The sequence below is a fragment of the Sinocyclocheilus grahami genome, unplaced genomic scaffold (assembly GCF_001515645.1).
Source record: "Sinocyclocheilus grahami isolate Dianchi unplaced genomic scaffold, SAMN03320097.WGS_v1.1 scaffold600.1, whole genome shotgun sequence".
Classification (NCBI taxonomy): domain Eukaryota; kingdom Metazoa; phylum Chordata; class Actinopteri; order Cypriniformes; family Cyprinidae; genus Sinocyclocheilus; species Sinocyclocheilus grahami.
Genome location: NW_015505779.1, coordinates 448,401 through 474,354, shown reverse-complemented (window position 1 = coordinate 474,354; position 25,954 = coordinate 448,401). Strand labels below are relative to the sequence as shown.

Here is a 25,954-nt window from a genome sequence, read left to right as displayed (position 1 = left end):
TTGCATGGTCACAGCGCCAGAGCTGCGGCTGTACAATTGCTGCTGGTGCGGGGAGCCTGTAGGAATCTGAGAGGCTTTGGAGCGGATTGAAATGTGGCCTTTGACTGCGGCCATCTGGCCTTGCAAACGCTGCGTGTGCGGAGGAGGCAATCCAATGTTGGCGCCTGTCATGTTGCACTGGATCAAAGGGGAACCGAGATTCATGGACCCAGAACTCAAATTTGGAGGTGGAGTCATAGTGGGCTGGGCTTGGGGCAAAGGCGGGTGTGGAGAAGAAGCGAGCTGCGCCAAGCCTGGGTTGGATAACGAAACGCTCGTCGCGTATGAGGTGACCGCAGCCGAATGCGAATAAGACATTGCATGGGGGTCCATGATGGTGTTGGTTAGCTGCTGGAGTTTGGCTAAACTGAAAGAAGCAGAGTGTTGACTGTAACCGCCGGCGCCGAAGTCTTGTCCCATGCGGTCATACAAACTCCGGCCTCCTCCGGCGCTGCCAGCGCTCTCGGGAATCTCCATGATCATGGGTGTGGAAGCAAAGCCATTTCCCATACTGCACTGCGAGAGTAGATATCTCTTTTTTCCTTCCGTTTTAAAATAGCATTAATATACTACACAAAGATAGAAAACTCTAGAGATGAGATGGAATGGAAAGGTTAAAGGCATCTTAAATTCACTAAAAGTGAGTTGTAATTTTTTTTTTTAAGTTTTGAATTTCTTAATAATATTACCCCAAGAGTCGAGCTAAAAAATATGCCGTTTTTTTTTTTCCTGAAACAGAAGTGGAAAAAAATGACAGTACCAATATCCATGTCGGAATTTCGTTTTTTGTTTTTATATATATATATTTTTAGAAAAAACATTTTCTCTACAATAAGTCAAAAATAGTCAGCTTGTCGTAAAAGAAAGCTGCCCAGTCTTGATAAAATTCAGAAAAACAAAAAGCGCACAAATAATACGTGAAACGTCAGGTCTTTGAGAAAGATTCCTCATATTGACAATGAATACTGGAACACCGAGTTGTCCTAAAACAGGAACCATCTCAGGACACCATGCACTTTAACCTTTATCCCGGGTGCGAGTGTTCATTTGTCCGTGTGTGCATTGCAGACACAGATCTACTTATTTGTACAACTCCCTCTCGATGCCAACAGCTAACATCACTACCCCATGATCAGCTGGAGTACGAGGAGCGCTACTTACTTTGAGGTGCCTACTTAACATCACCGGATGAGCACAGTCGCAATGCAGACGTGCTCCCGCGTGGTTAACCCCTTTAACGTTACATGGACGCTGCACTTTGATAGTACGAATTTAAAGACCATCCCACTACTGAGTCCTCTAGAGACATCTGTGGAGTGTTTATGAAACCGTTTCCTGTGATTTCTGTGCTGTGAATCAGATAGTACCAGAATATTTACATTAACTAGTTCCCAAGGACTTCTGTTTAAGTCCAGTCTATGGATGCATGGTCGTTACTATCAGACGTCTGTTGCGATTGGATATACACGATTCTGTACTGGGAAGACACCGATTCACAGAAACCTGCGATGCCTTGTGCGCCTCGACGAGTGACTATAGAGCTCTGTGTGAGTGAATGTGTGAGTGAGCGAGCGTGAATCACTTTGTCCACACACATGAAGCATGAGAAGGTCAGACTGAAACACAAGCATTTCAAAAGTCATTGAAAAAAACGAGAACATATAAAAAAATAAAGTAAATAATAATAATACTAATATAATAAAAAAAAGAAAATAGTCCATCTACGATTATTTTGTCTCTTTTTTTTTTTTAGGTAAGGCTTCCTATGTCAGTTGAACGATTGTGTGCATGATTCGATGCATGTTCAATAACAGCGTAAATGCATGTTTCTCAGTTTGAAAAGTTAGGTCCACTTCCCCTGTAGCTGCTTTGAAGCTTCGCCCCTTCGGTCTCGAATTTCGGTGGAAACCAACCCCCGTTGGTCCACACAGGGTCTGTGGGAGCATGACACTTGCCACAATAAAGGTCTATTAGATCATCTCCCCAGCTCAGGGCAATTGAGAAATGAACCTAAAAGGATCAGAGCTTGGCGACAACACATTTAGAAAGGAAAAGAAATCGTCGCAGTCTCTATGTCCTCTTCCTCCACCAAGCTCACTTTATCTCTTTTCACCCAGACTTTGGAGGGTGGTGGATACAAATGGATAAAGTACAGCGATGCAGAGTTCGGCGGGGAACGTCTCTCTCTCTGCTCGTTCTCTGCCGCTCATCTGCTCATGTATGGAGACTGCTTGGGGACGCCAGCGTAGCTGTGGTGCGAGGGGCCCGTGTACATCATGTTGCCATGATGATTGGGCTGCATAGGCTGCTGCGGATAAGCCTGGCCTCCCATCATGCCCATTTGCATTTGCATGGGGTACTGGGCTGGCTGGTTCATGTAAGGTGGGTTACTGTGGTACCCGCTGTTCATCATGGGCTGTGGCATTCGGTAGCCTGCAGACATGGCAGCATTGAGCGGATTCATGTTCATGGAGTTGTAAGCGGCAGGGGTTGGCATGAGGTTCGTCATCATGCCACGTTGCACCGCTAAAGTTCGCGGAGAGCCTTGCATGGTCACAGCGCCAGAGCTGCGGCTGTACAATTGCTGCTGGTGCGGGGAGCCTGTAGGAATCTGAGAGGCTTTGGAGCGGATTGAAATGTGGCCTTTGACTGCGGCCATCTGGCCTTGCAAACGCTGCGTGTGCGGAGGAGGCAATCCAATGTTGGCGCCTGTCATGTTGCACTGGATCAAAGGGGAACCGAGATTCATGGACCCAGAACTCAAATTTGGAGGTGGAGTCATAGTGGGCTGGGCTTGGGGCAAAGGCGGGTGTGGAGAAGAAGCGAGCTGCGCCAAGCCTGGGTTGGATAACGAAACGCTCGTCGCGTATGAGGTGACCGCAGCCGAATGCGAATAAGACATTGCATGGGGGTCCATGATGGTGTTGGTTAGCTGCTGGAGTTTGGCTAAACTGAAAGAAGCAGAGTGTTGACTGTAACCGCCGGCGCCGAAGTCTTGTCCCATGCGGTCATACAAACTCCGGCCTCCTCCGGCGCTGCCAGCGCTCTCGGGAATCTCCATGATCATGGGTGTGGAAGCAAAGCCATTTCCCATACTGCACTGCGAGAGCGATTGCTGTTGAGGAGGCGGCGGTTGAGGAGGCGGCTGCGGTTGAGGGTTTTGCTGCTGCTGTTGTTGTTGAGTCGGTTGTGAGACTTTTTTCTGTTGCTGCTGCTGGCTGGCACTCGGCGGTCTTTCGATGACGCAGCCTTGTGGAGATTTTATTCCGCAACTCGGAGTGCTAGAGGAAGGCGGAGGCGGAGGAGGAGGTTGTGGTGCGCCGGTTCCACCATTTTGTCCAGGACCAGCTTGCTGGATAAGGCTACAGCTGCCCATGGCGATCTGAGAGCCGACTCCTGTGCTGGAGGACGTGGAGATGAAGGAGCAGCTGCTGCCTTGCGAAGACGACGGTGTGGTTGAACTTGAGGACGAAGACGAGGAGGACACTACCGCCACTGCGGACATGCCACCTCCGTTACTTCCATTCCCTCCTCCGTTGCCGCCCATCGTTGAATCGTAGCTGCTCGGATTGTCGTAGTTTTCCGTAGTGCTTTCAATGCTGCCCAAATCACTAAATCCACTGTCTACCACTTGTTGGGAATGGTCGGAAACAGATGGCACGTCCATCATAGGAGAGGTCTCCAGGTTTTGTAATGAGGGAGCGGATAGAGAGCTGGGATGCTCTGGGGTTATTTGGGTATACGCTCCACTTGCTCCCCCTCCAGTTGCTGTAGGACCAGGCACTCCCGATCCGGGATCCATAGGACCAGGAGTCACCCCAGGGCTGCTGACTGAACGGACAGACTGGTTTGGTAACGTAGGCATGGGTGGGTTAGGCATGGGACTGTGCTGGGAGGCTCCGCAATCCTCCACCAGAGCTAGTGTTTCCTCCTCACCCTCACCATGACTGTAGCTCTGCAGAGTTCGGCAGGCAGCTAGCGTCTCTTCACAATCCTGGTAAGCTCCGTGGGACTCTGCATCCTCCTCTTGGGCCTCGCCTTGCGTGAGAGACTGTACAGCTTGCACGGTTTCCAGATCCAGCTCACTGCTGTGGTGATGCACGTGTCGCTGGTGACTCAAGTCATCTTTGAAGTCAGGATGCTGGTGTGAATGCTCAGCCTCCATCATGAGCGCGGTCTTATCCTCAACGTGTAACGGATGCATTTCCAGCGGCTCAGAAGGCACCGCGATTGCGGTTACAGTCTCTACAGCCGCCGCGGCCGCCGCAGATTCCTCCTGCTCTCGTCGACGGCGTTCATCCGTATCAGCAGAGCTCGTCTTCACCTCCTGTACTTCCTCTGCATCCTCCTCCTCGCCTTCAACTTCTTCCTGTTTGCTGACGTAATCCCTTGCCACGTTTGTCTGTTTGTCTAAAAAACCTTCACTGCTCTGGGGTTCTTCTTTCACGGGGGGAGAGCGAGCAGGTGATGATGGTTCCTCTTCGTGTTCTTGCTCCTCAACATCATCCTCAGAGTCTTGGCCCTTTCTTCTTTTACTGCTACTGCTGCTGTCACTTTTCTCTTCGAGACGACCATCGCCTTCGTCGTCTGCGTCGTGATCGTCGCTGCGCCGGCTTCCTGAGCCTGGTGTTGCTGCTGGTCTCCGATTAACCCCGTTATCACAATCGTCATCATCCCGCTCTTCATCTTCCTCTGCATCAGCTCTCGGCTGAGAAACTCTGGTGCTGGAAGACTGCGACATGGTACGAGAAGGAGGACGGCTGATCTTCTCAACTGACCATGGTTGGTCTTCCTCCTCCTCCTCTTCATCTTCTGGCTCAGACACAGGAGGAGGTTTAGGTACAGGGGGAGGGAGGTTGCCATTTTTTGGAGGCCGACCTCGCCTTTTGGGTTTGGATGGTTCTCTGAAGTCCTGAAGGAAATCGTCCTCCTCTTCCGAGTCTTTCTGTTTCTCAGGGCTTAAGGCTCTGGCTGTCCTTTTACAGGTTTTGTCCTCCAGTGTTGAATTGTCTAGCTGCTCCGGAGCTAATTGGCTTCGCTCAAACTCCTGTCTGGATGCTTCCTCTTGTGCACGCTGTAGGTAATAGCTGCGAGGTTTCCGGCCAGGCTTCATTTTGATCTTTGGAGGTGGTGGGTCCTCTGAGGATGGATCTGCTAGACTGGTGTCAGCTGTCTGACCGACTCCACTACCAGGCTTTCTGCCTGGACGCTTCTTCCAGTGGAGTGGCTTACGACTCTTGCCCTTAGGCCAGCCTTTCTTTCTTTTTACTGGAACCTCAGGCATCTCAGCTGTTGCCCCTGTTCTCTGTGTGGCCTCTGAAGGTTCAGGTTTTCTCAGAACAGCAACTGGCTTCAGCACAGGAGTGGGATCTGAACAGAAGAGAAGCACATTTTGAAATCACACTATTGCAGCAAGCATCGTACAAAACTTTCAAGATTGCACATATAAAACCACAGCAGGCATCCTTAGGTGTTAGGGGTGGGGGGATGATTCACATATGTATCGCAATTCAGTCTTCTAGCGATTTGCATTGATTCACAAATTTGAAAAATCGGTTTTCTAGTTAATATAATAACAACATGGTGTTTTCTTCACTTGTTGGATGCGTCAATATCACATTTGCAACAGGCCGTACTACTTAAATGTGTGATTGGTTGAATGCAATATTCAAATATTAAATGGAATGATAAAATAACGTTATTAACCAGTTAATGGCCATTTCAAATTGTCGATTCTGTTCGGAACTATTACATTTGATTTGGTTTCTGTTCCTGTCAATTTTCATTCGTTTCCAGGTTTTTGTTTTCGTTCCTTGACAAAAGTACTGCTTACCACATAAACAGAGTAAGGAGATGACTGAGGACGATGGCGAATGATTTGCAGATCCTGAGCACCACTGACAAACATCTAATCTTGTTAAATGTGTGGCAAGTACTGCCGCTCTGTAGTATACACAGAGTATGTGTGATGGCGAATCTCGAACGTGAAAGTAAAAAGCTAGCGCACAATCAAAAGCGATGTCAATGCCTCGCATATTAATAACGGCAACCTGATGCCCGCAATTTATATACAGTATAATTACCCAATTAAATAAATGCGAGAGAAAGCATTGACATATTTTTTTTCCTCCCATCTCGTATTTATTCCCTTTAGGGGTTTCATAGCACACGTCATTTCCTTTACGAACACGGTATTCAGATTCGGGCACATTCCTAATGGGAAGTGTAAAATATTTTTGATTTATTAGGAAGTTAATAGGAAACACTGATTTCTTGAATCAGGACAACCCATACTACAGACTGGTGTGTTTTTGTATTAAAATCTTGTGCGTTGACGTCCAGTGTGCACCAAAAACTTCGATATGAATCGTATTCCTTTTAGGTGTTAGAAGATTCTATTAGCTGTACTAACCGTCTTCCTCCGATTCAGTCAGATTGCCTCTGCTGATGCTTTTTGGAGCAGGTCCCATGTGTTTGCGGGCTGCTGCGTAGCGTCGGAGAGGGTTGACAAATGGAGTTTCTTCTTCTAGTCTGGGCATGGGTCTTTCAGAATCTGAATCAACAAATGGCTCATCCAGAACTTCAGTTGTCTCCGAGATGGTCTCTGTAACGACGCTGCTGTGGGGATGGCTGCGCTGATGCACACGCCTCTTCCGCAAGGACTTCTGAGACTACAAGGGGTGAAAAGCAAAGAAAGTTAAAAAATAAGCCACAACATTTTTATTTCCGGGTTTTTCTAGCCTCTTAGAAAAAGCCTACTAGGCATGTAACGGTATCAAAATTTCACAATACGATATGAAGTTCACGGTACGGTATTTATTGCAAAAAAACTAAACAATAAAACGACAAATGAAGACTTGGAAAAAAAAAAAAACATTTTAAAGTGAAATTATTCTATCTAATGCACTTTGAGATTTCAAAATTAAGAGCTGCAACTAGTGCTGGGCGGTATGACCAAAAATTTATATCACGTTTTTTTTCAAAATTATACCGGTTTCACAGTATATGACGGTATTTTTTTCATGCATGACCGGGTGTTAACCACATTTTCTACTGATTGAGAGGAAATACTGCAGTACATTGACTTAGAACGCCTTATTTTACTGTCATGGTGAGAGAATATTGTAGAAAAATTTCACACTAAATAGTGACTAAACACGACCCCTTTTAATACATGTTAACCAGGAGTCACTCATTTATAATCACGCCAACACTAAAGAGCGGTATGTGGTGGTTTTGGCTAGATTACTTTTTTGTCTCATGCAGCACTGCCTGCATCCGAGTAACAAACTAAAAAAACAACAAACAAAAAAAAGTGCATAATATTAATAGACGAACTACGCTCATTTATAATTCCAAACAGTCAGTTAGCGGCAGGTGCTAGGAAACGCTGTTTTGTACTCATTTATTGACGATTCTGCAACTGAATGCGCTGCTTCTCTGCCGCTCACTGCGCAGAACAGACGCCGAGAGAGACGATGCTGCACCGGGAGAGTCAGGCCTCACGCTGTATGTCAGTATGTAAGTCAGTATGTATATTCTCTGGAAAAAGCCGCTAAAAGGGTCTGAAAGTGGCTAAATCTAGTGCTAAAGTGGCGCTCGTGTGTGAGAGACGTGGGAACTGATGGCAGCGGGCGCTGGATATTTGTGGAGGTCAATGTGGATATTGTGGATGAGTTCTTCTGTGTCATCACGTTCTATTAGTTCTACAGCTTCAGTTTCTGAGCTTTCACGCTTAGTAACACATACAGCTGTTCCCTCGCCACAGTGCAACAGTGAAAAGGGACCCCTTTCAAACAGTGTCGCGTTCCTAACGTTGTTTAAGTGACATACACTGGTATTGCGGTATTTAAAAAATTAATATCATGAGAAAAATAAACCCCGGTACTCGGTATGAACCGGTATACCGCCCAGCACTAGCTCCAACCTTCTGTTCTTAACTACAGAAACTTAAGTCAGAAAAAATGAGTGAATTGACTTGTACGACCCCTTTCAAACAGTGTCGCGTTCCCAACGTTGTTTAAGCGACATACACCGGTATTGCGGTATTTAAAAAATTAATATCATGAGAAAAATAAACACCAGTACTCGGTATGAACCGGTATACCGCCCAGCACTAGCTCCAACCTTCTGTTCCCTGAACTTTAAAGGGAACTCTACCCTCTTTTTATTTGTGGTATACGGTCTCAAATTTAAAAAATTAATATCATGAGAAAAATAAACACCGGTACTCGGTATGAACCGGTATACCGCCCAGCACTAGCTCCAACCTTCTGTTCTTAACTACAGAAACTTAAGTCAGAAAAAATGAGTGAATTGACTTGTACCTGAACTTTAAAGGGAACTCTACCCTCTTTTTATTTGTGGTATACTGTCTCAATCTAAATTACATTCACACTGGTGTTTTAGGAAGCCAAACAAATTAGAATATAATATTAATAACAATTTTATATTATTGTTATTCCTATGACAGCAATAGCCATATATCGTAAAATAATTGCACTGTAAAATAAATGAAAATGAATATTTCACAGGTATATTATTTTTGCTTTACACTACAGTAGGGAAATTACTAGGGGTGTCCCCGAATAAGGATTTTCAGTCGGGTCGGAATTTTCAAATCTTGCCGATATTCGACTAATAGTCGAATCATATGTTTTGGGGGCGGGGCAAAATACATTACCAAGAGTCAAGTCAGACATTCGACAGTCATAATTACGTTAACACAGGGAAAATGTGTAAAGGACGACTCACAGATACAAACAGGGTAAATAATGTTTTGTGTTTTCATTAAAAGACATTTATTCAGTGTGAACAGAGCCGCGGAAAACACCGGATCACGAGCTGATCGCCTGAACAAAGTGCGCGTTTCAAAGCAAAAACAGACTTGTTTGTGTCATACCTTGCATTTAAGCCCTAATGTGGGTTTGGTGAGGACAGGTGGTGAACGACTCGACTCTTCCTCATCATCCTCATCTTCACTGCTCTCACTGATGAAGGCTGGCAAGGGTTCACTCAGCCTTGTGGTGTGGGGCAAAGATGGCAGGCCATCATCAGGCTCCTCACTAAGCCTGCGTTTTGGGCCACGCTTTTTCCGCGGAGGCCGCCCTCTGCTGCGTGACTGTGGAACTGCGAGGTGCCTAGAAGCCTCCAAGGGACAGGCTGATGTGGAGTCAGGCTCATATTCTAAGGCCAAGAGCATCGGTGATGTTGTCACTTTATTAATGCCAGTTCTTTCATCCTCTTCATCATCATCCTCCTCCTCCTCTTCATCATCCTCCTCCTCCTCCTCCTCTTCCTCTTCATCATCCTCCTCCTCCTCCTCCTCCTCCGGGGGCCTTAGTTTACGGGGTCGACCTGGTCCTGTACGTGGTACATCCTTCACCTTGCCCCATAACCAGTTTTTGGGAGGGCGGCCAGGTCCCCTGCGCTCCCCATTAGCCGTAAGAAAAAGGGGAGAACGCTCAGGACTGAGAACACTGTTGCAGACAGAAGAGGATGGAGGACAGCTTTGGTTTTTTGGGAACGCTGGGAAGCTCTTTTTCTCTTCCTCCTTTTCTCGTTCCCCTTTCAAATGCCAAGAGAGTGGGGAGCTCTTGTGGCTGGGTTTGATCTATAGAAGAGACGCAGAGAACAGAAGCTCAGCTTCAGTATGCACTGGTACTAGAGCTGCACAATTCTGGACAAATTGAGAATCACGATTTATTTATTTATTTTAGAGATCACGATTCTGAACTAAGCAAAATAACATGTAATTTATTAGCGGCTGTGACAAAATAAAGCAATAAGCCCCAAGAAGCCGTGGTTTACAGTGAATTTATAACAGAGAAACCCCCTCAGCTGTTATAAATTCACTGTAAAGCACGGCTTCACGGGGATTATTACTTTTATAAAACGGTTATTCCATATACGTAGTAAGGTTTCACGAAATAAAACAGAGCAAATAAAGTGTAATGATATTAATAAACACAGTATTCTTCCACCAAACAATGTAGCTCCTCAGAAACAGTTGTGGTTGCTACAAAGTGGTTGCCGAGCAACACACAAACGTAAACAAAGGTGTGTGTTACAACAGCTTCGAACGCGGCTCAGCCAATCAGAATCAAGCACCGGAACTCTCCGCTTTATAACACTAATTGCCTCATTCCATTAAAAAATGTTTAATTAATTTGAAACAATTGTATTTTTTTTATTTTTACGAATAATTCAATGACTCGCTCATAAATACTTCACTTGGTTCATTACTGAATGAATCAGCAGTTTGGAACAAATCTCTTGAATGAATGATTCAATGGCAAATGCGTTATTTAACAGTCACTTGTCGCCACCTAGTGGCGAAACAATGTAATCAACAAATTATTTGAAGCGAAAATTACCTTCAAAAGATGATTTGCTCCATTTTAGAAATAAGACTGCATGGGTGAATTGAGATCGCGATCTTTTAACGATTAATCGTGCAGCTCTAACTGGTACACAAACACTGCATCCACTGAACCTAGGAGAGAAAAGTCAAGATGCTTACATCTTTAGGTTCCTCCTCTCCTCCTTCCTCTTCCTCATCTTCATCCCCTTCTCCTTCAGTTGCTACTGTGTTGGTGACGATAACAGGCGTCCAGCGCAGGCAGTCTGGATCAACTTCAAGGAGCCGAGGTTTGGCTTTAAGTCGGGCCATGTGCGAGGCCACCAGTTTCTCTCTTCGCAGGATAATCACTCTATAACAAGAAAGGACAAATACGGAAACTACTATACAGACTGCTACAAATGTAACAAACATACAACACCATTTACAAGTTTGGGGTCAGTAAGATTTCTTAATGTTTTGGAAAGAAGTCTCTTATGTTCACCAAGCCTGCCTTTGATATAACAATTAACAAGAGTAATATGGAGAAATATTACAATTTAAAATAAGCGTTTTCTACTGTAATACATTTGTGAATATAGTGTATTTTCAGCATCATTCCTCCAGTCTTCAGTGTCACATGATCTTCAGAAATCAGTATAATATGCTGATCTGCTGCTCGAGAAACATTTCTGATTATTATCAATGTTGAAAACAGTCGTGCTGCTTAATACTTTTGTGGAAACTGTAAAAAAAGTTAAGGATTCTTTGATAAATATTAATGTTCAAAAAGAACAGCACTTATTTGTAATAGAACTCTTGTTTACACTTTATTTTACGGTGTGCTTGTTACAGTGTAATTATACATTTAAGTACCGAGTAATATTATATCTATAGCACACCTGTACATACTATTTTATTTTTGAATTTATATTTTCTGTTTTTTGTTTATTTATATATACACACGTGTGTATTTTACTCGCATCTTATTTTTTATTATCCGTGTGTTGTGGTTGTTGTCTCTGTGTAAACCCCCTCAGCTGTTATAAATTCACTGTAAACTACGGCTTCACGGGGGTTATAAAGTGTAATGATATTAATAAACACAGTATTCTTCCACCAAACAATGTAGCTCCTCAGAAACAGTTGTGGTTGCTACAAAGTGGTTGCCGAGCAACACACAAACGTAAACAAAGGTGTGTGTTACTTTGTAGCGTCATTTACAACAGCTTCGAACGCGGCTCAGCCAATCAGAATCAAGCACCAGATACATGTACTTACTATATGGTTAGGATTAGAGTTTGGCTTCGTGTTACTTGTTACTTCGTGTTAGTACATTTAACGTGCAACAAAGACACCTTAAAATAAAGTGTTACCGAACTCTTTTGTAACAAATGTCTCTTCGGTCACTTTTGATCAATGTGGTGCATCCTTGTGTTAGCACTAACCCATGTATACTCAATGAAAATCAGTGTGTGAGCATCTCTCTCACCGGTCTCCTCTCTGTTCCAGCATGTTCAGATTAAGCAGAGTGGCTGTGATATCTTGAGGACAAATGCCAGTGACTTTGCTGAGTTTGCGGATGGTGAGCTGTCGATCGCTGATCTCATGTAAGCACTCCAGCACCACACTACGCCAATATGCCATGTAGGACAGCCGGCCCAGGTCTGACAATGGCTTCTCTGGTGAACCCGGCTGGCCTTCCCTCTTAGACAGCAGGTAACCTGCAGAGAGAGACATCACAGTTTATCCTCGGTGTCTAATGACACTATCTGAAGGAGTAGAATTCTCAAATATTTTCTTTGCAAAAAAGAAACCGAGTTAACAGTGGAAAGATAATGCAGAGTGCTTACTGAAGTCAATGAGGAATCGCCCATAGCCCTTGCGCTGGTATTGTGGAAGAATCATAATGCAGGATACGTTATACTTTTGTTGACAATGCTTCTCCTGGGGATACAAAAATGGGGGGGGGGTTGTACAATTCAAGCAAATGTAACAAACACACTTCTATCCATGCGCTACACAATGTATTTGTCAGGTATGATCGTATTCTGTTTAAAATTGCACATACTGCCCATACTGAACACCATACACAGCTATCAATATAGTTCTTAAAATTATTTAAACGGAGTGCATAAACAGCATCCACAATTCACCCTCGAAATAGGCAAAAACCTGTTAATTAAAAAAAAAAAAGGTTCACTTTAAACATCTTTCCAGGAGGATAATCAACCCATAAAGAAGCAAACAAAGCATCCACTGTAAGCAAGCCACAAAAGCAGTAAACATGTGCAAACAAACCCAAATTGCTCAACACTGTCAAGCAACTCAAAAAAGGTTTAGCTCACCTTTGAAAAGTATCCTACGAGATGGCAGCCCTTACGGTCATTCTGTGTGAGCACATAGAAGAGGAAGGGCTCCACGTCATAATACAGCGTCTTATGGTCCAAGAAGAGCTTGGCTAGCAGGCACAGATTCTGACAGTATATTGTGCTGACATTTCCATCCACCTGGAGTGCAGAAAAGATGTTTTCAACCTTTGGTTGACTGTTTTAAACAGCAGAATATGTATCCAATTCTGGTCATAAATTGGCGAAAATAAGCACATAACCGCTGTGTCGTGCTGCTTCTATTCTAGGTGTTTTCATGAAGGCTTTTCAGTCCGATTGCGAACGGATTATTTGGTTGCCAATGTGAAGTGACATTGCTAGGCTTCAGATAATGCAACACTAACAATCAACTCTCATTCATAATATTTGCAAAATGCAATGTCTGTAAGACTCTCAATTACTAAATCAACGTTTTGAAAGAAGTCGTGCAGCAGAGACTGGCACGAAACTCACTCCACAGTGATAAATTGCACGGCTCCTGCTTCTACTATGGGCTGAATGCCAACAGTGTTAGCTTTTAGCAGAGCTGCCACCACAGGTATCCTGCTGAGTCAGGACCAGACTGAAACCTGAGCCTCTAAAACCAACTGGCCAAACAAGAAGGCAAGCAGTAACACACCCGACAACACAGAGTAGTGTTGATTAATGTGGAACATACAGGCTATGGTCACCGTCATTTAGATTTTTTATAGTAATAAATATCATTTAGTTCAGTTAGAGAACAGACACTACAATTAAAAACTGAACACAGTTCAACGACAGTCGCATCACAGATCAGATTGCATTTATCACGTGAGGAGAAGCTGACAAGAAGAGTGAGGCGAGACAGACAAAAGTCTCAAAACGACATGCAAAAGCGCCGGTTTAAAAAATATTTTGGATTTTGAAAAGCCTGTTGGCTTCTACAATTTATCTAAGGTGATACTGGACGGTTTTTTAAAAATTCGTTCCAGTGTTCGCTGATTTTTATTTAAACGGCGTATTTTCCTCAATCAAGTATGCCGTGTCTCCACGCTTTCTTATTCGTTTTGGTAATACACGTACATTTCTTATTTATTTGGTTCCACAGTGTTTACTGATCTTCAGTTTTGTATACCTAAACCTTGTGCAAGTTATTTGTTATTTTATTTTAGGCATATAGCATGGTGTATTTTTATTCGTTTTGTTAAAAAAAGGTTCTATGCTCTATGTTGTATTTTGTTGTTGCTTGAATTGAATTCAAGCAATTGACGCAGAATTGCCGCTAATTTGAAAGTGAAAGTTCATGGAACATGATCTTTACTTAATATCCTAATGATTTTTGGCATAAAAGAGAAATGTATAATTGTGACCCATACAATGTATTGTTGGCTATTGCTACAAATATCCCCCAGCGACTTAACACTGCTTTTGTGCTGCAGGGACACATATAGTAATTAATATTAAGAAAGTAAGTGGAGGAAACGATGCAATGTTGCTGGTCATTTTGCGTTGGAAACTTCAGAAAACTTCAGCCTGAGATTTCTCAAAACTGACTTTGCTGACTCTATCGACTTCAAAGCTCAGTCATTTTTCATCCGATTCCAACAAATCATGTATCATCTTGAAGGGAGAATGTGAAAATAAAAAACTCAATTTTGAAAATTTGCTCACTGTGACTCATTTTGCCAGCACAGGTCACATAACCGTAACCGTAACCACGTAAGCTCAGTAAAATCTGGTCTGGCAGCATTGACTTAGACCGCACCTATTCAGATCTGCATGACATGTTTACACCTAAATGGTCTCTTATAGAAACACAAAGGATGTAGTAAATCACCATTAGTGATCCTAAAACAATGAGAGCTTGCCGTTCTACATTTATTAGTACCAGTGTGAATGAGATTTCCTTTGTTGGCTCAGAACGCATGAAAACACACATTTGCGTGTGCATGACTAGAGTGTCGACGAGCTCGTGTCTTCGCTGCCAAGTGCGTATAAACAAAGACGAGTGTGCACGGGTGTCTGCGTGTATTTGTGGATTTTATCTGGGCGGAGATTTTTTCCTCACCTCGAACACGGACACATCGTCCTTCCTGTAGATCTCGTTGGCAGGCGGGTGGAACCAGCTGCACTTTCGCATGTGCTGGTAGAGAATGCTGCGGCTCTTCATGTAGCGCAGACAGAACTCACAGAGGTAGAGCTTAGGGAGCCTGTCACATCCAAACAATCACACATCAGTTTTTACAGCCTAAGATCAAAGGTGCACAAGCACATCTCTCTTGAGAGAGCATATAAAAATTTAAAAAAAAAAAGGTTCTTGACACTGATTCTCCATTTCATGACCCCACTGTTAAACTACCATGTTAAATTGACAGTAGAATATTAAATATATATATATATATATATATATATATAGTGGAAGTCATAAAATCATCCGAGGTCACTAGCTGATTTAGGACATGACACAATTAATAACAATTCTGTCAATCAGAAAAGTGGGCATGGCTATTGGCTGATGGAGAAATTATAAATGGCTAAATAGGATTCAGTCATACCTGGCCAATATATGACCTTCTAGCACTAATATTCTTGTATGTATATTCTTGAACACAAATAGATTAAGTCTGTGTTCACACTTATCATATGTGACCCTGGAGCACAAAACCAGTCATACGGGTCCATTTTTTTAAAATTGAGATTTATACACCATCTCAAAGCTGAATAAATAAGCTTTCCATTGATGTATGGTTTGTTAGGATCAGACAATATTTGGCCGAGATACAACAATTTGACAATCTGGAATCTGAGGGTGCAAAAAAATCTAAATATTGAGAAAATCATCTTTAAAGTTGTCCAAATGAAGTTCCTAGCCATGCATATTACTAATCAAACATTAAGTTTTGATATATTTACGGTAGGAAATTTACTAAATAACCAAGTAAACTAAGTAACATGATCTTAACTAAATATCCAAATGATTTTTGGCATAAAAAAATCAATAATTCTGAGCCATACAATATATTGTTGGCTATTGCTACAAATATACCCCAGCGACTTAAGACTGGTTTTGTGATCCAGGGTCACATATTTGGTTAGATTAAAACGAACTCTGGTGCGATTGCTCTGTTAGTGCGGTTCATTTCAGTAAGTGTGAACGTTGACATCCGAACCTTGGTGCGCAAAAAACAAGCGGATCGAGACTGCTAAAAAGATGGCTCTCAGTCCGCTTGCAAACGAACTCTGGTGCGGTTCGAATAAAATATGAATGCAACACAGACCAAATACTAACCGAACGAACCAAAAATAGGATGTAATGACAAGATGCGAGGCTATGCAACATGATTTGACGACGCGGAACGAGCGGTGTATCCAAAACAAAATGAGCAGAGGGCAAACGTGGAGCAATGAGGAGGTAAAGTGCCTTTATGAGCTCTTCGTGAGTTAGCAGGTGGTGAAAATAAAATCATATATACACACGACAATGAGCGCGCTTAGTACAGCAGACGGCATTAGGTGTGTTCGACTTAAAGCGGCACAGTGCAGACCGATTAGTGTACTTGTCATACACCGATCGGTAGGGATGGGCGATATCTTATAGTTTGCGATATAAAAATTCTCCCCACGATAAGAATTAGTCTTCCCATGATATCGATAAAGTCTAGTTGTTGACATACATCTATGCGCGACTGTGCGGAGTGACATGGTGAAAGGCGGACGTGAAACTGAGGTAGGCCTGTCGCAATAATACATCAACTTATCGCACAATATATGTACATGACCTCAATTTTTTGGTGACGCAATATATTGCCCATTATATTTACATAAAAATTAATGTCACCATGTTTTTTGCATTCCACTTGCGCCTGTGTCTGTTGCAGCTTCTCGTACAAAACGTTCTGTTGTCCTCATTTGTAAGTCGCTTTGGATAAAAGCGTCTGCTAATGTAGAGCTTCTACAAAAAAAAAATATATTATATATTTAATTTGCAGATTAATTTAGAGATCTGTGCCTTTGTGCATACAGACATCTCACTGACTCGCACTTTTTGTTAGAAAATTTACTATTTAAGTTTAAGTTGTCTTATATTTTCATACTTAATTTCCATGATCTAAATATTCTTAAGAATTAAAAGTTTGTCGTCATTTGAAAGTGTGTAGGCCTTCTTGCATTATTATGCTATTATGATTATATATTAAGTGGCATAAAATGGTCTTAAAATTACAATAAAATCGCTTATCGCAATTATTTCTGGGGCAATATATCACAGAACAAAAAGCTGTTATCGTGACAGGCCTAAACTGAGGAGCTCAGCGCTAAACGAGGAGCTACTTCTACGATCTGGAACTGGTTTGGTCAGGGCTGTACATTGTGACCAAAAAAAATCAGTCTGTGCGATGAATAAATGTACTACAGTAGCATGTGTGCAATACAGTTTTGCATGTGCATGATGAGCCTGTTTACAAACCTGTTGTCCAACAAATATAAATATATTTATTGACATGCGTTTTCTCCAAATTAACTTAAGTCGAGTGTTTGAAATAACTTTTTGTGATCAGACGTGGTTTCATATCACAGAATGAGGCAGAAATCATACTATTTTATAGTATTATATACAATGATAAAGGCTATATCCATTAGCATTGCATTATAGCTAAATATACTTTATCCTCATAAAAATACCCAATATTGCTTGAAGAAACAGATAAACCATATATTGTCGCAATCATATGTTTATGGTCTTCCAGTTTCATCAGTTAAAATCTCTCTAGCTACGAAGATAGCTGGATGCCTTTGTCCATATTAGGGATTTCCTGGAACGTTGTCAGTGCTAATACTTCTGCTATGGATATGTGGAGTTTCTGCGCGAGGGCGCCCTCTGGCTTCCAGTATGAATTAAACCGTCATTACATTACGTGTGTACTCGGTAATATTCACTCACTCACAACACCCCCTTTTGGGAAAAATAGGAAAAATAATACCGTTCTCTAAAGAAACCGTTGTTTTTTTGTCTCTTAGTGGATGCATAAGATTCCCTGAATTATCGTCACTGATATCGTTATCGCAATACATACCAGAAATTATTGTGATGTATTTTTAAGCCCGTATCGCCCATCACTACCGATCGGTCTGCGCAGCGCCGCTTTAAAGTCAAACACACTTATTGTTTGGGAAGTTCCGTCACTAAATATACATCATTCAACCCAACCAATCAGGTTGTGAATGTATTAAAATGCCTTTAGGTTTGGTATCTTTAGTTATGCGGACCAGGACCAAATGTATCGTTTTCATTTTCGGTCCGGACCAAACGAACCAAGAGAACCGAACTACAAGTGTGAAGATGCTGAAGCTGCAATTAACAATATTATCTTAATGGGAATATTTATTTTTTTAAATGAAACAAATGTAAAAGTTTGTGGATGATTATGACACATGCTGTTGGTTACCTGCTGTACTCCTGTGGATATGGAGAAGAGTACCACGTCTGAATTTCATACTTCCCAAACTCTATAACAGATGGGCAGCGCATCTGGGGATCCGGTGGACCAGTCACCCCGACTTTCTATAAGAGATGAAGTACAAAAAAATAAAAAATTAATAAAAAAGGAGTTAAGACAGATAAAGTGGGTACGTTTACAATTTAGAAACTATTAGGCCACTATGCCTTTTTTCCAAGAGCATCCTGCCACACACAAAAGAAAACAGTCGCTCTTTCACACAAGAAATACGCCTAGGCTCTGCCTTTCGTTCTAATGATCACAAACAGTTTCTCACAAGCATACAGTGCCACACTCAAGCTTACAGGATTATTATTAGCTCTTATCCGCAGCCCAAGTGGAAATTCAGAGCATCTGCCACTTGCCAGCCTGCTGACACTCAGTAGTGATCACACACTTCTCTGCATCTCACACACATACGCAAAGTGGAGGTGAAACAGCTCGTTCAGAACATGTTGGTTTTAAAAATATAAATGTTTGTGAATTGTAGCATTTCTATGTTCGAAACTAATTACGGCAATTCTGCTGAATCTCTGTGCGGTTAAAGAGGAAACAAACATGCACACACAAACGAAAGCGAATGCAAATCGGAGCAGGTCTATACAAGTAGAACAAGTGCTATAAGTATAACAAGTGATATAACAAGTGCTCGCAATTAGGCTGCACATGGATCAATAGAAATAGTTTGTCTATGTGCATTTTACAACAAGATGTATTTGTTGTAATATTACTACCAGCAATAACAATATACAATACAATATTTTGTAGATGGTATTGCATAGCTCTCTCATTTTTGAATTCATAAAGTTGCCTTTGGTGAGTCAATCCCATACTTAAATGCAGCTACCGCTCCCTAAACTTTGCAGTGTGTACATGTCCTAAATGTTATAGAGCCCACATTCAGTTAATACTGCCAGAATGCAGCATGGCATCTTTCTATTCTGGCTGCTCAACAAAAGCATGCTGGATCTGTCTGATGCTGCGTGCGAATTTGATTGTCTCTCTCTGGGTTAGTGAGTGTTTTCTTCGACTGATGGCCTCAGGCAGTCAGAGACTGGCTGCATCTGCTGGAAATCAAACACACACACACGCACACGCACACACAAATCAGCCAATCAGTCTACACGTGCATTTGTGTGTGTATCACTGAGAGAGGCACCAGCTGTCAAGATAATGGAAACTCTCAAATCCCCCACATTACATTCTGCAGAGATAAAGGCCTTCGCAGCTTCCAAGTCTTTACTAATACAGCAAAAGAGAATCAGTGAGTCCAGACAAACAACAGGCACCACTACCATCAAGCATACGGTTTATCGACAAGAAGGATTCCCTTTGTTTACATTAAACTCCGTCAAAGTCTACACATTAGCATATGCATTTAATTAAATGTTCAACTCTGAATTTTTGTTGTTAATGCATTTATTAAATTTGACTTATTACAGCATCATTCTGTTCGGTGTCCCTCACACACAAACACACATATAGGAGCATGTTTCTCAACAAATGAAAAAAGGATTATGAACGAAATTCAGATGGAACATTTAACAAAAGCAAATGAATGTGTATTTGTATTTTGTCCCGTTCTGTACCTGTAATGCCAGATCCTGAATGTGCCTAAAGAGCTCCACATCTTTCTCAGTTAGGTTCTCGTGTCCTGGCAGTTTGTCTTCGTCCTCCCGCCAGTTGTCTCCACACTCCTGATTGTCTGTGATTCAGAAAAACACCACAGCCAAAGAGTGAGTGAGAGAGCACAAACATGAAGCTAAATAAAAGAGACGGCTCATTCAGATTTAATTTGTACTTTGTCCTACCCAGACTTCTTTCTTCAAATATCAGATGACAGTAAAGCCATTTATAATATTATAAAAGAGGTTACACTTTATTTTAAGGTGTCCTTGTTACAGTGTACTTATACATTTAAGAACAGAGTAATTAACTGCATGTACTTACTTATATGGTTAGGCTTAGGGTTCCTTATATGAAATTATGCATAATTTATTGTTATTATAATAGTAAGTGCATGTAACGTGCATCAAGGACACCTTAAAATAAAAAGTGTTACCATAAAATATTTTCCATTTCAAATAAATGCTGTCCTTTTGAACATTCCATTTATTGAAAACTCCTGAAAAACAAAAAATATGAAGCAGCACAACTGTTTTCAGCATTGATAATAAGAAATGTTTCCTGAGCAACAAATCAGAATGATTTCTGAAGGATCATAAAAATATTCTGAAAAAAAATTCAGCTTTCCATCACGGGACTAAATTCCATTTTAATATACAGTGGGTACGGAAAGTATTCAGACCCCCTTAAATTTTTCACTCTTTGTTATATTGCAGCCATTTGCTAAAATCATTTAAGTTCATTTTTTTTCCTCATTAATGTACACACAGCACCCCATATTGACAGAAAAACACAGAATTGTTGACATTTTTGCAGATTTATTAAAAAAGAAAAATTGAAATATCACATGGTCCTAAGTATTCAGACCCTTTGCTGAAGATGTATTTGTTGTAATATTACTACCAGCAATAACAATATACAATACAATATTTTGTAGATGGTATTGCATAGCTCTCTCATTTTTGAATTCATAAAGTTGCCTTTGGTGAGTCAATCCCATACTTAAATGCAGCTACCGCTCCCTAAACTTTGCAGTGTGTACATGTCCTAAATGTTATAGAGCCCACATTCAGTTAATACTGCCAGAATGCAGCATGGCATCTTTCTATTCTGGCTGCTCAACAAAAGCATGCTGGATCTGTCTGATGCTGCGTGCGAATATGATTGTCTCTCTCTGGGTTAGTGAGTGTTTTCTTCGACTGATGGCCTCAGGCAGTCAGATCTGATTGATTTGACCTTCAAATCAAACACACACACACGCACACGCACACACAAATCAGCCAATCAGTCTACACGTGCATTTGTGTGTGTATCACTGAGAGAGGCACCAGCTGTCAAGATAATGGAAACTCTCAAATCCCCCACATTACTTTCTGCAGAGATCAAGGCCTTCGCAGCTTCCAAGTCTTTACTAATACAGCAAAAGAGAATCAGTGAGTCCAGACAAACAACAGGCACCACTACCATCAAGCATACGGTTTATCGACAAGAAGGATTCCCTTTGTTTACATTAAACTCCGTCAAAGTCTACACATTAGCATATGCATTTAATTAAATGTTCAACTCTGAATTTTTGTTGTTAATGCATTTATTAAATTTGACTTATTACAGCATCATTCTGTTCGGTGTCCCTCACACACAAACACACATATAGGAGCATGTTTCTCAACAAATGAAAAAAGGATTATGAACGAAATTCAGATGGAACATTTAACAAAAGCAAATGAATGTGTATTTGTATTTTGTCCCGTTCTGTACCTGTAATGCCAGATCCTGAATGTGCCTAAAGAGCTCCACATCTTTCTCAGTTAGGTTCTCGTGTCCTGGCAGTTTGTCTTCGTCCTCCCGCCAGTTGTCTCCACACTCCTGATTGTCTGTGATTCAGAAAAACACCACAGCCAAAGAGTGAGTGAGAGAGCACAAACATGAAGCTAAATAAAAGAGACGGCTCATTCAGATTTAATTTGTACTTTGTCCTACCCAGACTTCTTTCTTCAAATATCAGATGACAGTAAAGCCATTTATAATATTATAAAAGAGGTTACACTTTATTTTAAGGTGTCCTTGTTACAGTGTACTTATACATTTAAGAACAGAGTAATTAACTGCATGTACTTACTTATATGGTTAGGCTTAGGGTTCCTTATATGAAATTATGCATAATTTATTGTTATTATAATAGTAAGTGCATGTAACGTGCATCAAGGACACCTTAAAATAAAAAGTGTTACCATAAAATATTTTCCATTTCAAATAAATGCTGTCCTTTTGAACATTCCATTTATTGAAAACTCCTGAAAAACAAAAAATATGAAGCAGCACAACTGTTTTCAGCATTGATAATAAGAAATGTTTCCTGAGCAACAAATCAGAATGATTTCTGAAGGATCATAAAAATATTCTGAAAAAAAATTCAGCTTTCCATCACGGGACTAAATTCCATTTTAATATACAGTGGGTACGGAAAGTATTCAGACCCCCTTAAATTTTTCACTCTTTGTTATATTGCAGCCATTTGCTAAAATCATTTAAGTTCATTTTTTTTCCTCATTAATGTACACACAGCACCCCATATTGACAGAAAAACACAGAATTGTTGACATTTTTGCAGATTTATTAAAAAAGAAAAACTGAAATATCACATGGTCCTAAGTATTCAGACTATATATATATATATATATATATATATATATATATATATGTGTCATAATATTACAGGTTTTTCTGCATTTTGATCAAATAAATCCAGCTTTGGTGAGCATTAGAGACTTCCAGCAAAAGCATTAAAAAAAATGTACATCACTCACATCATAGTGTTACTTTTGTATGTAAAGCACAAAAAGTCAGGACAACATTACTCCAAGAAATACCTTCCAGTGGTCCCAGTTTATATTAAGTGGCCTTAACCACTATGTACTTACATTTAAATTAATAATTTGGTGCAATGCACTTAGTGTACATACATGTTTTTACATTGTACTTGTATTTTAAAAATACCTGCATGTAATTATAAATGTAATTACATCTTAACCCACCCTTAAACCTACCCATACCACCAAATCTGTCCCTAACAATGGAAGCAAAAGTGTTTTGCAATACAATATGAACACAATAAGTACATTGTACTTATTTTTTGATGCAAGTACATAGTAGTTAAGGCCACTTATTATAAAGTGGAACCCTTTCAGTTTTAATCTCACCACACACACACACACACGTGACATTTTGGGAGAAATGACCATTTCTCAGTGCATTTACCTTCCTTATCATGCAAGCATGGATCACCTAATACAGATGTTGAAAGTTAAACAGTTTAGTTTCACCTCCTGTCGGGTCATCGCGGTTGCTCTTCTTGCGTATACGATATTGCTGGGAATAGTCCACCACTTCAGCTCGGGCTTTCCGTCCCTCTGGGGATGGCGTGAAGAACTTGCTGAGGGCGTCGATCAGACCCTTTGTTTTCTTGTTGAAACGCAGGCCGCCATGCGCAGAATGGTCTTCTCTGAGAGAGAACAGCATGCGATCGTCGCCGGGATAGCCTTCGCATGAGGAACTGGAGGAGGAGTGTGGGGAGGAGGAGCCTTGTGAGCATTGGTCAACGCCTCCAGTGCCCCGCCTCCTGCCATGCCCACCACCTCGAAGCTTCTTAAAGGGACGGCCCGGTCTGAGGACAACAGAACTTGTAGTAGTCTTAAGCAAATAATTTCACAGTTCTACAAATGTGACCCTTGACCACAAAACCAGTGCTACGGGTCAATTTTTTGAAAATTAGATTTATACATCATCTGAAAGCTGAATAAATGTGATGCGATCTTGGAAAACTCGTCGGATGTCGAGCTGGGACATTTTCAGGAAATTAAAAAAATTGGTTGAAAGTCAAATTTTTTGTCAAAATTGGGTTTTCATTCAATTATTATTCTATAACATCTCTGAAAATATCTTGGCAAAATTAACTTGTTTAATGCAGAAAAATAGCGTTTTATTGTGGCACGCAGAAAAGACTGTCTTTCTCTAGTTTGCTTTCCCTTAACACTACGCAGTTCATCTATCAAAATAAACTATGTAACGTCCTGTCCTAAGTAGCCTAGAGTCACTGAGTGAGATCAGATGGTAAACGGTTTACACATTTTAGTTTTGCTATAGAAAATCTACAAATTCACACTCTGCTTACATTCAGCAGCAGCAGGAGGCGCTTCATGGCAACCAGATACACTGCACACGAATTACGGCTGCGCTTCTATTGTGCCACACTAAACTTAGCGATAAACACGTTGAAAATAATGCACAATAAACATGTCTGTCAAAACGATCTCAAAGGAGGCTTTTATTAACCAAATCAAGGAGTGAATTACTCATACACTGTTTTAAAAAAAAATACTCTAGCTGGTTTTCCACAGGCAGGGTCACAATTATCTACAGAGTAGAGGTTTTTGGGTTAAGGTTCATAATGTAGAACATTTTTAACATTGTATGCTGTATGTGCATAGGTAGCTAGCAAATAAGGAATACAGCTGTTAAGCTAACAGTCACATTTAGCTGCGTAAGATCATGATTGAGAAATGTTGGATACTGCTGGAAATGCTGGTGTTATGGAGTCTCCTATTTATCATTTTAGGATTTCCTTAGTTTGCCCCAGTGAAGCATTTCTATTAATATAACTGATTAAGTAGTCAAACTCATTCCATATCAGCTGAATAGTGTGGTACAGAAAGTATATGTCCATAGAAAAGGTTCTGAATGAATTGTTACTGATACCTAATGGTCAAAAGCAATAGCAAAAGTAATAGGTCAATATTATTAAATTGACTACTTTAGTAATTTCCACGAGTACAAATCTTAATGTTTAAGCATATAATGCTATTCTAGAGAATTGTGTGCTTCTAATTTTATACCAATAGTTCGGACAGGACCCTTTTCTGTTCTAACACAACAATGCCTCTGTGTATAAAGCATTGTTAAAAAAATTAAATAAAATAAAATAAAAAGATTGATTGAGTCAGTGTGGAAGACCTTGACTGGTCTGCAGAAAGTCGAGTCCTAATCCCAGCTGAACACCTCTGGTGTGACTTTAAATGCAGACCTTGAGCCAAAAACTCATCACCAAACACCAATGACTTGGCGTTCAGACCCGTCAAGTTCTTCCACACTGACTCAATCAATCTTTTTTTTCTAACCCTAACCAGTATTTCTCAAAATTCTGTTCATGACAATCATAGTGATCAGCCAACTTCAGATAGCCATAACTTTTGATAAGTTCAAGCTAAATAACAAAAAAACAGTTTTGGAAATGGCATGAACCCAGCTTTAATAGGTAACAATTTCACCATGTGGTTAGATTGCATCACAAGTAAGCTTTCCATTGATGTATGGTTTGTTAGGATAGGAGGACAATATTTGAAAATCTGGAATCTGAGGATGCAAAAAAATCTAAATACTGAGAAAATCATCTTTAAAGTTGTTCAAATGAAGTTCTTAGCAATGCATATTACTAATCAAACATTAAGTTTTGATATATTTACGGTAGGAGATGTACTAAATATCTTCATGGAACATGATCTTTACTTAATATCCTAATGATTTTTGGCATAAAAGAAAAATGTATAATTGTGACCCATACAATGTATTGTTAGCTATTGCTACAAATATCCCCCAGCGACTCAACACTGCTTTTGTGCTGCAGGGTCACATATTTGGTTGTAAACAGAATCAAAGTTTATAATACCTGCCCTTCGGTCGCCCAAGTGGTGCATTATATCTCCGCTTGATTTGAGCTGCTTTTTCATGCAAGAGCTTTCTTCCCTTTTTTCTTGGCCGACAGATCTGACAGATCCACATACCTGCAGAACACCAATTAAGACTCCTTACTCGTAACTATAATTAAAGAGAAAACTAATTCTTGTGTAAATTAATACATCAACACAATATACGGTTAATAGAGTGTGCCTAGAGACAAATGCAATGATTGCACGACGTAGAAAAGGCATGCGTTTGATTGTGTGCACACTCACCTTTTGGCATTCGCATCAGTGGGGGGTCACAGCACTCCATGTGGAAACCTCGGTCACAGGAGTCACAGAACAACATGCGACTCTGTAAAACACAAA

General features: G+C 40.9%; 1 protein-coding gene across 1 annotated transcript in view; it reads right to left on the bottom strand.

Moving 5' to 3' along the window:
• Positions 1–1,760: 1,760 nt before the first annotated feature.
• Positions 1,761–25,954, bottom strand: part of LOC107557384 (histone acetyltransferase KAT6A) — a 49,160-nt gene continuing 24,966 nt past the window's right edge. The window contains exons 5-17 of the mRNA XM_016240789.1: positions 25,859–25,940; positions 25,573–25,687; positions 23,174–23,514; positions 21,609–21,724; positions 18,174–18,289; positions 14,798–14,939; positions 12,727–12,888; positions 12,232–12,325; positions 11,871–12,102; positions 10,562–10,751; positions 8,942–9,652; positions 6,452–6,710; positions 1,761–5,409 (exon numbers count right to left, since the gene is read on the bottom strand). Coding sequence (XP_016096275.1) covers positions 2,246–5,409; positions 6,452–6,710; positions 8,942–9,652; positions 10,562–10,751; positions 11,871–12,102; positions 12,232–12,325; positions 12,727–12,888; positions 14,798–14,939; positions 18,174–18,289; positions 21,609–21,724; positions 23,174–23,514; positions 25,573–25,687; positions 25,859–25,940 — 5,724 coding nt within the window. The 3' untranslated portion in view covers positions 1,761–2,245. The remainder of the gene's footprint in view (positions 5,410–6,451; positions 6,711–8,941; positions 9,653–10,561; positions 10,752–11,870; positions 12,103–12,231; positions 12,326–12,726; positions 12,889–14,797; positions 14,940–18,173; positions 18,290–21,608; positions 21,725–23,173; positions 23,515–25,572; positions 25,688–25,858; positions 25,941–25,954) is intronic.